Source organism: Pelodiscus sinensis, chromosome 2 (genome assembly GCF_049634645.1).
Source record: "Pelodiscus sinensis isolate JC-2024 chromosome 2, ASM4963464v1, whole genome shotgun sequence".
Taxonomy (NCBI): Eukaryota; Metazoa; Chordata; order Testudines; family Trionychidae; genus Pelodiscus; species Pelodiscus sinensis.
Genome location: NC_134712.1, coordinates 139,654,304 through 139,666,314, shown reverse-complemented (window position 1 = coordinate 139,666,314; position 12,011 = coordinate 139,654,304). Strand labels below are relative to the sequence as shown.

At 42.5% G+C, this 12,011-nt stretch overlaps 1 protein-coding gene across 2 annotated transcripts in view; it reads left to right on the top strand.

Annotated features, from left to right (window-relative positions):
• The window catches only part of MAJIN (membrane anchored junction protein), a 34,238-nt gene extending 23,759 nt beyond the window's left edge, over window positions 1–10,479 (top strand). Inside the window, exons 8-11 of one of the 2 annotated variants that reach the window (XM_075921514.1) lie at window positions 3,134–3,188; window positions 4,567–4,729; window positions 4,907–5,051; window positions 10,222–10,479. In XM_075921514.1, the coding sequence (XP_075777629.1) occupies window positions 3,134–3,188; window positions 4,567–4,729; window positions 4,907–5,051; window positions 10,222–10,267 (409 nt within the window). In that variant the 3' untranslated portion in view covers window positions 10,268–10,479. Of the gene's footprint in view, window positions 1–3,133; window positions 3,189–4,566; window positions 4,730–4,906; window positions 5,052–6,254; window positions 7,441–10,221 lie in introns of those variants that run through there. The other variant, XM_075921513.1, reaches the window with a different exon arrangement.
• The last annotated feature ends 1,532 nt before the right edge of the window (window positions 10,480–12,011 follow it).

The window sequence follows — 12,011 nt, the reverse complement described above, 5'->3', positions numbered from 1 at the left end:
GGAAAAGATTACTTCTCTGCCAGAGCAAGGGAGAAATTAGGGATATGTTGTAGCTCTGAGTTCCAGTCTGCTTCTGCGGTGGCTCATCTAAACACTGTCACTTACTCAAGGATTATGGCAAACCTCCAATTTGAATGTATAGTTTTCAAAGTACTTTGGGATCTTTCAAGGGCGTGTGTAAAATATTATCATAGTTCCATTTTTGTGTGTCAGGGAATTTCAGTTTATTAAGAATATAAAAAATAACCTGTAACTGTTCTTCCTCAAATGATTACACATGTCCATTCCACTTCAGGGATGCATAAAGCCAATGCACTGAATAGGGAGAGGATTTTCTCATAGCAAATATGAGTAGGGTGGCATACATGCCCTCTGCTTTCTCATGTTTCCAGATGCTGGTATAAAGGGGCAGAGCTGCCAGATCCTCTGTCAGTTGGTGCTCCAGATCTCTAGCTCCTTCCCTGTTGTCAGTATAGTAGAGGTGGCTGGTTCCTGACCCTAAGTAGGCAATCTTCAGGGTTCCACCTGCATCTGGGTAACAGCCCTCAAGAAGGGCTGGTGTGGGAACCAGGTCTTCCTTTCTTTCAGAGCCCAAACCATGGTCTTATGGGAAGGAACCTTGTCAGGGTGCTCACTGTAAAGTCTAAGTTAAAGAATATTTGGGTTTTATAAAGGGCTCAGGATGGAGTCCAAAACACAGAGAGGAAGCTCCTGGGCAGAAAGTTCCTCATACGAGCTGGCTAAGAATCTACTTCCAGAAGTGTTTTCCGTTAGTGGAAAAAAAATACACACAAAAACCAACCAACCCAGAACACAAAGAAAGAGTGAAAGCTCCAGGCAGGGAGTGCTTGCAAGTTACGTTGAGTTAGCCCAGAAGAGACTGCTCAGCTTTAAGCCAGTGGTTCTCAACCAGGAGACCCATACTCTGGGGATACACAAGTCTTCCTTGGAGTGCATCAGTTCATTTAGATATTCGCATAATTTTACAAGGGTACATAAAAAGTACTAGTGAAGTCAGCACAAACTTAAATTTCATTCAGACTATGACTTGTTTATACTGCTATATATACACTATACACTGAAATGTAAGTACGATTGACTTAAATTCATTATTTTCTCATTTTACCATATTTCAGTAATAGGCTGTGTCTAGACTACATCCCTCTTGACAGAGGGATGTAAATTAGACACGTCAAAATTGCAAATGAAGCAATTTGGCGAATGGTGAAAAAGCACCATTTCGAAAGTAAACCACAATCTAGACATGGTTCTTTCAAAAACGGCAGGCTTTTTTGAAAGATCCAGGTTTACAGGATCTTTCAAAAAAGCCTGCCGTTTTCGAAAGAACTGTGTGTAGACCGCGGTTTTACTTTCAAAATGGCGCTTTTTCGAAAGAGCGCCATTACGCAATTATGCAAATGAAGCACGGGATATTTCAATCCCCGCTTCATTTGCAGTTTCGATGTGTCTAATTTACATCCCTCTATCGAAAGAGGGTTGTAGTCTAGACACAGCTATAATGTCCTGTAATGCTTTTGAAACAGAAGCACAGACATAACTGATTCAGCACCAGGATGACAAGGTTGCTTCAAGGGTGAGTGCCCACCATTATACTATGATATACAGAAGGACCAACTAGATGAAATATAATGATTCCTTCTGACCTTTGATTGTAGAGCTGTTTGAGAAATGATTTTTGTTCCCATGAAGAGTTTCAGTAAAAGCACAAATTTGGTTTTTCTTACTTTTTTTTTATAAAGAAAAAATGTTAAGGTTTTTGTAAAAAACAAAAACAAAAAAAAACAAAAAAAACAACCCTGCCCTCCCCAACTGGTTTTCAAGATTTCTGTTTTTTTGATGAAAACCCAAAACTTCAAATCAAAAGCAAACCTAGGGGTTAAACCCTAGCTATGGTATATATTTTGCAAGCCATATGTAATATAAAAATTGAATGAAACTGTGATAAGTCAGATCCTCCTGTCTGGGATGCCACCTTTTAGGGTTTCACTGGGCCCCTCTCCTGCTTCATCAACCTGTATTCCCTCTCCTGGCTTTGCTGAATTATACTCTCTGGTCTCTTGCAGCATACACACACAGGCAAACACATACTGAAGTCAGCTCTGTGTGAGAGAACTCACCCAGCACTTACGTACACCCTTCTGGGGAACAAACCCCAAATTATGTTCTCGTTTGCTGTATAGAAAGAAATGCACAGCAGAAGCTCATAAAAATTCACCCTCCCTCTCATTGTGGAGAAAGATATGCACAGCTTCTTCCTCAACCTTCCTCCCCTCCAAAGATATGAATTGCACAAACGGAGTTATGTTATAAACAAGAAATAATACTATCAACTATGAAAGTAAATTTGAAGTTGTTAGAAGAGAGAACAAACAGAACAATGCAGATTACCAGGGTAAATAAACTGAGCTTAACATGCTAGATAGGTAAAATACAAATTAGCAGATTCATCCTGAGAGATAAACAGGCTGACAGATTCTTAAGGCACAAATTGTGTTGGCTTTTCCAGGTTTTCTTACACAGACAAAAAATCCTTCTAGACAGGAACCATCACTTCCCATGGTTCAGGCTTTGTTCCTCAAGTGTACTGTTGTAGGGAGAGTGAGGTCCCTCCATGATATCAATGTTCTCCTTTTATACCTACTTCGCTCTTGCTGGAAAGCAATTTTGCTGTTCTCTGGGTCAAACAGTTCCCATTGTGTAGTGCTGTCTCTGAGAAGTTTCTATTCTACATAGTTTCTGGGGTAATCCTTGTGCGTGTGTGTATTTCTTCAATAAGCCATTAACATTGTGTGCTTTGTGCTGTTGTACCAAAAAGGCTTCTTGTGCTTGTTTAGAACCTTGCAGCATATTTCAGTAACACATACATGGCCACATTTCATAATTTCACATGCAACACTAACATATAATCCAATGAGATATTAATGTTTAGCAACTCAAGGCTTTTCGAATTATACCTCACAAGACATACTTTGTACAAAACATGTCCTAATTTCTTGACCATGGTAAATATTGGGGTGTCAGGATGTCACTTGGTTAAAGTAGTTGCTATTTATATAATTGCTTATAGTGACTGTCATAGACTTCACTCCCTATATATTTGGCTTGTTTTTAGAACTGAAACTGAAAATATTCACACTGGAAGCAAGTCAAACGATGACTTCAGAACGGTAAGCCACAGAAAATACATGATGCATAAATATCTTTTTTTACAGCCAGATTTTCAGAATTCCATGTATGAAAGCACATATTAGGGCTATCAAGCAATTAAAAAATTGTGTAATCGCACAATTAAAAAAAATAACTGCAGTTTTACTCAAAAGAGGCGAGATCAAAATGCAGTATAGAACTTTTAGGCTATGTCTACACTGGCAGGTTCTTTCGCAAAAATATCTTGCGCAAGAACACGTCCACACTGCCATGTGCTTTTGCGCAAGAGCATCCATGGCCGTGGGGACGCTCTCTTGCTCAAGAAAGCTCTAATGGCCATTTTAGCCATAGGGCTTTCTTGCGCAAGAAGCCCCTGCTGCGCATCCACACTGCCCTATTGCACAAGAGCTCTCGCACAATAGAGCTTACACTTGTTAGAAAAGAGCATAGCTCTTGTGCAACAAGCCCTCTCTTCCGACGCCGTACTGTAAATCTTCTTGCGCATGAGCAGGCAGGCAGTGTGGATGCTCTGCGGGTTCTTGCACAAGAATCCTGCCAGTGTAGACATAGCCTGCCACAAACAAGGTCTCTGTGTGGATACTTCTGCTATCCACTAAGGCTAAGTACAGAGTCAATATATGTTTCAACCTGCTGCAAACTAAGTGAATAGACGGGCTCAAAGTTAGAGCTGTAAAATGGCCTCTTGACTCTCAGGTGAGGAAAGGGTTGCATAGTTGTACAGAGTTGAGTCCTTTTGCCTAGTCCTGTGCTGAGGGAGGCGCTAAAGAGGAGTCACAGCCTCATTGTCACCTATTAGAAAATATCTTTCAGTTTTCAAAAAGGGAAGAGTGAGTGACCACAGGTAATTCTGGACTTTTTTCCAGTCACACTGGCCACCTGGGCTTCCAGCTGGAACTCGAATTGGAGCCCATGGCTGCTGTGTTCCGACTGGGGTAAGGAAGGAGAAAGTGGCCAGAGGAGCAAAGACCTAAACTTTTAAGACCTGAACTGGAACTTGAAGTATCTGGTTCCATTTATGATGGTGCAGCTATATAGAGATGTAAATAATGCAGAAGTCTTTGCGTTAGGTAGAACTCACTCTCTCCTTGTTGGGGAGGATTTCAGACTTTTTAAATTTTGTTTATTATTTGTTTTCTGTAGCATCAGCTCTGTCTCTCTCTTTTTTTTAAAAAAAGCAAGCAGAGATTCATATATTTTAAGGCAGAAATTGTGATCATGTAGTCTGACCTCCAATCTAACACAGACCATAGAACTTCCCCCACACAATTCCAAAGTATATCCTGATTTAGTTAGTGGAAGAGAATCCACCATGCTCCTTGGTAAATTATTCCATTAGTTAATTATTTTCACAGTTAAAGATATGTGCCTTATTTCTAGCAGCCCAGGACGGCTCTTTGCACAGAGAGAGATACTACAGGGTATTGGCTCAGCGAAGAAGAGACCCCTTTTACTCATCCCTCTCCAAATCAGTCAGAAGAGATTCAGCAGAAATACAATAATCCTGCAGCCCTTAGGAAGGACTATAGTCATATGAGTTTATGTAAGTATGAAATTATCAGAATGTTTATTATTTATTGTGCTGGAATTGGTCACATTGATTATTTGAAAGCTATGTTTATTACATTGGTTCAGCTTTTCCTTTAAAAACAATTTTGGTCTAAAGTAACTGCTCTGCTCCCTTAGTCCAACGGTCTCTTCTTGCTCTTATTGGTTGTAGGGGAACCTGTGGTATATAACATTGAACAAGGCACAGAAACCACTCAGAAAGAAGGTAAAATGCAACTGCAACCACAAATCATCCCCACTAGACCACAAGAAAACGTAGAGTCAAAAAGAGGAGGTTTTCTAGAGCTGCTGAAAAGGTACTGTAGTAGCTTTAAGACAGATACACATTTATCCATGGCTGGGAGCAGGAGCAAATGACCATTAATGAGTTCATTATAGCTGAATGAACTATGGTTGAGGTTGGGACTTGCTTATTGTTTAAATAGTTGTTTTTCCCCCCAATTTCTCTCAATCCACATGCTTAATGAACAGGGATGTTAGCTATCAAGTAACAGAATACTTCAGTAACTGCATGAATTCTTATCTGTTACTCATCTATTCTATAGTCCCTGGGGGCAGGACTAGCAGCAAGTATGCTCTGGCCCCACTTCCAAGCAGCCCCCTGCAACCTCACACTGCAGCAGCGCGGGGTGGCAGGTGGGAGCCAGTCCGTAAGGAAAACAGGTTTAAAAACCAGCTTTCCTCGTGGACGGGCTGCCTGCTGCCCTGCACTGCTCCCTCTGATAGAGGCAGCAGTGCAGGCTGGTGGTAGCCCCAGTCAACAGGGGTATTGACTACACAATTATCCACAGGGCTCGACAAATACACTTGCCCGTGGGGAGATTTTACCAGTTAGCGAGTGCAGGAGCAGACTGGCCTGGTGGGCTGTTGTGATGGGCTGGCCGAAGCCCGCACTACGGGCGGCGCAGCCCTGTCTGATTTGCCAGCCGGTGGAGGAGCAGAGCGTCGCCAGGAAGGGGGAAGTGCGGCGATTCTCAGCGCCAGGCTGCCTGTGTGCAGCTCCGGTGTGAGAAGGCGGGGTGTGAGCCAGAGGGCGGGACACTGGCAGATGCCAGGACGCTGGCGTGACGTGGCGTCCTGACGTCATGGCCGGCGACGGCTGTATTAAAAAAGGCTCCGGCAACATACGTGATGCAACATGCCAGGCCCAATAAGGGTTACTTTAGACATGATAATGACTCACCCACTTTTCGATTCCCTGACTTGGAAGTTGAACCTGTAGGAGGTCTGCTCAGAGGTTCCCTTTACAACACCACAATGTTTGATGTCACTGGTCATGTACACCTCAAACTTGGGATGGGGCATCCAGCTGGGGAACCTCAAAATTCAGAGTCTTTAGTCTCCAGCTGATCTAATGCTCCACATCAGTGTCAGAGAGCTAATGTCAGGGAGCTATGGGCAATTTGCTCAGCTTGTCAGGCTTTCCAGTTGTGCCTGTTGGGACACAGCATGTCAGTGATGATGACAACACAACTGCAATGTTCTTTATTAACAAACAGGAATGGCATGCTCTTCTCCCCTGTACTGAGAAGCCCTTCTCTGCTCTGGGACTTCTGTATAGAACATTTGATTCTTCTGCAAGCCACATACCTTCCAGGAGTACAAACAAGATGGCAGACCACCTCAGCAGATTATTTCACGGTCATGAATGGTCTTTTAGCTCAGATGTTGTGAATTCAAATCTTCCAGCACTGGGACTTTTCTCCAAATTGACCTATTCTTCATGAGACATAACAGGAAGTACTTGTCAGCAGTTCTGCTCCTTCCAGAACCACAGCACAGGATCAACCATGGATATGTTCCTCCTCTCATGGGCAGACCATCTACTATGCACCTTCCCATACTGCTCATTCAAAGTCCTCCTCAAGATCAGGAGGGAATGAGCTCATGTCATAGTTATCACAACAATTTGGGCTTATCAACACTGGTATACATCCCTTCTGAACATGTCAGTATGGGACCCGATAACTCTTACCTCTCTGTCCAAATTTCTGATTCAGCACTATGGTTGTCTTCACCATCCAGACCTGGAGTCACTACACCTTTCAGCATGGAAGCTGCATGGCTGAACCCAGTAGAACTGTCTTGCACAGACCATGTCCGACAAGTTTTCCTTGGTAGCAGGGCTACATACTTTGTCAAGTGAAAGAGATTCTCCATATGGTCAGCACAGTATGGTAATTCTCCAATGCTGGCTTATGTGCCTTTCATCTTGGATTGTCTTTATCGCTTTAAGCAGCAAGGACTGTCAATGCCTTATATAAAGGTCCACTTAGCAGCCATATCAGCATTCTACCAGGGGCACAAGGTTGTTCTATGTTCACCAACTTGATAGTAGATTTCTAAAGAGCCTGGATAGACTGTACTCCCAGGTCTGCTAACCTGTTCCTGGGATCTTAATATAGTTCTATTCAAGCTTATGGGGCCCCCATTTGAATCAGGGGCCACTTGCTCTCTGCTCTACCTTACTTATAAGGTATTTTTCTAGTTACAATAACCTCTGCTAGTAGGGCACCTGAGCTGAGGGCTCTCACGTTGGAGCCCCCTTTTTATACAGCCATCTATAAAGACAAGGTGCAGCTCTGCCCACATCTGTCCTTCCTGCCAAAGGTGGTTTCCAGTTTCCATATGGGCCAAGACATCTTTGTGCCAGAGTTTGACCCCAAACCCCACTCCAGTGCTTGAGAACAGAATCTCCATTCTCATGACCTGCGTCTTTTGCCTTCTACATTGATAGAACAAGACCATTCAGGAAATCACCTCAGTTATTCATGGAGGACAGAATGAAGGGCCAGCCTGTTTCATCTCAACACATCTCTTCATGGATAATATTTTGTATCTGAGAATGTTATGGCCTCTTGGATATATCTTCTCCCACCACCACCACCAGGTTTCCTCCATAGTGTTCCTCGGCCAGATCCCCACCCTGGAGATCTACAGGGCTATGACCTGGTCCTTGATACTTACCTTTGCTGTATACTATGCAGTTACACAGAAGTCTAGAGATGACGCAGCTGTTGGGCAGGCAGTGGTCCATCAAGTTTAGAACTCTGACCCCACCTCCTATATTTTGGCTTCTGAGTCAGCTGTTTGGAATGCACATGAACAGGTACTTGAGAAAAAACAGCTACGCACCATTGTTGTTCTTCAAGCTGTGTCCAATCCAATACCCACTCTCCTTTTCTGTTGGGCTACGTCTACACTGGCCCCTTCTTCAGAAGAGGCATGCTAATTTCGAACTTTGGAATAGGGAAATCCGTGGGGGATTTAAATATCCCCCGTGGGATTTAAATAAACATGGCCGCTGCTTTTTTTCCGGCTTGGGGAAAAGCCGGAAAAGAGCGTCCAGACTGGCGCGATCCTCCGGAATAAAGCCGTTTTCCGGAGGATCTCTTATTCCTACTTACTTCCCAAGCCGGGAAAAAAGTGGCGGCCATGTTTATTTAAATCCCGTGGGGGATATTTAAATCCCCCGCGGATTTCCCTATTCCAAAGTTCGAAATTAGCATGCCTCTTCTGAAGAAGGGGCCAGTGTAGACGTAGCCTTGGAGTAGCTAGCAAGAAAGAAATGAAGATGGGAGGGGCTGGCGAGCCCAGTGTTAGTGCCATATCAGGCCACCACTACAGCTAGCTGCTGGGAGAAAAATCTTATGGCTACTGTGCACACATCTTATTGGAATGGACGTGAACCATTTTTTTCTATCTACACAGGACTAGATTGTTTAGGGTTTCTCAGAGACTCTTTGTAGCATTTGCAGACATGTTAGACAGTCAGGCTGTTTCAACTCAGGCTGTTGAAATGGGTATCTAATTTCATTAGCATCCATTAAGAGCTAACAAACTTAGATTTCATAATCCACATTAGGACTTACTCCACTGGTACTAGACAGCTCCCCACTGCATCCTTCTCAGAGTGTACCCATTTCAGACTAGGTCTACACTAGACATGGAAGTATGGGTTAAGGCAGGTCTACTCAACTTTGGAAGCCCTAGGCGCCACAATGATACTCACAGAACATGCCAAGGGTCACAACTTAAGTGCGGTTGCACATACATGCAAATATATATGCAAATTGCTTCTTTCACACTGACCAGCATGAATACGAAGCAATTCCCACTATGCCCCAGCACTTAAAAATGCCAACACCTGTACCCATCTATTCCAGCCAGCCCATCTGCTTGTGTCTTTCAGTGTTCACCCCACCTGGGCAACACTTTGCCATTGTGGAGTGTATTCCTAGTGGAGGCCATGTTCAAAGAATCCCACCCGTGGGCAGCATGTTGAACCCTGCACAAATCCAAACTGCACAACGGGCCCCAAACAAACAGGCCACAGATGGCCCACGTGCCATGTATTGAGTAGCCCTGGGTTAAGATATGCAACTCTAGCTATGTAAAATACTGAGCTTGGCGCTGTTTTCACAGAGGGCAGCCAATGGGAGAAAATGCTCCTGTCGACTTCCCTTACTTCTCACAACTGCGAGGAGAGTACCAGCACCAACCGGAGATAAATCAGTTTTTGATTTAGTGAGTGTTAACTAGACTCAGGGTGTGTCTAGACTACAGGGTTTTGTCGACAAAAGCGGACTTTTGTCGACAAAACTATACCTGCGTCCACACTACCGCTGAGTTCTGTCGACATAACGTCGACAGAACTCAGCAGTTTGGTCGACGCTGGTAAACCTCATTTTACGAGGCATAGAGTTTCTGTCGACAGAAGGTGTTATTGCATGTAAACTGTCCTTTGCGTCTACACTACCATGTCGACAGCTTGCTTCGACAGAACTCAATGTGGTGTAGACGCTCTTTGTCGACAGAAGTTTTGTCGACAGTATCTGTCAACAAAACTTCTGTCAACAGAAGCCTGTAGTCTAGACGTACCCTCACTAAATTGAAAACCAGAAGATTGATCGCCAGTGCAGCAAGTGAAGATGTGACCTCAGAGATATGGAGAGCACTACTTGGGATCCAGCCGATAACTATAAAACTACTCTAATTGGAGCATAGTGATCTGGTGCGCCTTTTGGCAAAGCTATGGTACATTCTTTTTAAAGAAAACTCATTAGGTTACATTCTTGGTCATGCACAAGCCTAATGAGTAATGTATGTGGACAACACATCTAGAAAAAACAATTACTGTAAAATATGTAAACTTATTTTGGAAAGGATAAAAAACTATACATCATAAATTAAGTCTGTCTCTGATTAATAGGAGTTAGAATGAGATCTTGACGGGATTGATTATGCCCCATCAGCCTACTGTGCGGGTTCTGTGCACCTTTCTTGGAAGCATCTGGGCTTGGCCACTGTTGGAAAGAGGATAGTCTGGGCTACGTGCAGTCTGGCAATTTCTGAACTCATAACACAAAGCATAATGAGATTGGTCTGCTTCTGAGAGAGAGGTTGTTGGTGATCTGACACTTTGCAGACAAGTATTTAAAGTACAATGTCTCTTTTCTCCTCTAGCACACTCTTTCCTCCACTACAACGTGTTTTGGGTGGAAACATCTGACTTCTTGAACTTCTGGAAAGGTAGCTACAGCTACAGAAGTTTTCCTGACTCCAGCTTTTAAAATTGTTTGTGTCCCAGTTAGTAAATTAAATTACTTAAGCTGTTTGACTATAAAATCTTAAATATTAATATTGTGTACAATGTTAATTATTTTTGCTTTAAAATATATGAATAAATGACTAATTTTTTTTAAAATGACAAACATGGAACTTGAATTTTTTAAAAATTTCTTCAAATTATGCAATCCTAAAAAAAATTTGTAATAGATAAATTCCTATTCTATACTTGATAGAATCATAGAATAGAGAGACAACACATTTTAAATGGGATTTCCCTCCCTCCCCTGCATTGCATCTTGCATAATTACTTACATGTCTGCATGGTAGGCATAAAACACTACTATTCTGATGTCATAGCATTTATGTGGCAGTAGAGAACTGGGCACATTTATGTCTCCATCAGAAGTTTTTGGGCTTGAAGCAGGAAGCATTAAGTGAACTTATATGGGGCCTGAGCTCTGCAAGAGGGCCACAGTAGGAACACATTTCAAAAGTGTGTAACTCCTTTTAGTTACTAAAAACCCAATTTTAAAAGTTACTTAGATGTTATCGATGCCTAGTAGGAATTTAAAGTGCATGAGCAGGTGAGGCATCTTTTCAAATCTGACCCTATGACAAGCACTCTTACTATTGAGATATGAGATATTCTCAAAGGCCAAAAGGAACCACCATGATCATCTAGTGGAGAGGTCAGCAACCCTTTCAAACTGAAGAGTCAAACTATAACAAAATTCAGAACAAGTGGTCAATAAAGAGCCAGTATAAGAATGTTTATTTGCATGACTGAAAATATATGTAATATTTTTTATAACTGGCATAAAGATTAATAATAGCATTAAAAAAGCAAACATGATTCTTGGATAAATTAGCAAGAGTTGTGAACAAGACACGAGATGCTACCAGACCATTTGTTGTTTAAGTTTATCCTGTACAGACTAACTCAGCTACCCCCTGAAGACACGAGAAGTAATTCTTCCATTCTGTTCTGCGTTGTTAAGCCTCACTTGGAGTATTGTGTTCAGTTCTGAGCACCACCTTTTAAGAAAGATGGAGAAATTAAAAAAGGTCCAGACAAGAGCAACAAAAATGATTAAAGGTCTAATAACATGTCCTATGAAGGAAGACTAAAATAAATGGGCTTGTTAAGTTTAGAAAAGAGAAGACAGAGGGGACATAACAGTTTTCAAATATCTAAATGGGTGTTACATGGAAGAGGGAGAAAAATTGTTCTCCCTGGGCTCTGATAACAGGACAAGCAGCAATGGGCTTAAATTGCAGCAAGGGATGCTTAGGTTGAACATTAGGAAAAACTTCCTGTCAGGATGGTTAAACCCTGGAATACATTGCCTAGGGAGGTTGTGGAATCTCCATCTCTGCAGATATTCAAGAGGAGGTTAAATAGACATCTATCAGGGATGGTCTAGATGGTGCTTGGGTCCTGCTGTGAGGGCAGGGGACTAGACTCAATGAGCTCTTGAGGACTCTTCCAAGTTCTAGGGTTTCTATGATTCTAAATGAAACGTACTTACAGACTTTATTTAATGGGACTTCTGCTGCATCTTTTCTGCACATCTTTGAAGTTTACATTATAACTGCTCTAATCCAGCTTCATGCATGTACTCAGCCTGTCTTCTGTCACTCTTATGGCAGGGGGCTGGGGATATGGGGGTGCAGGAGTCTGGGTT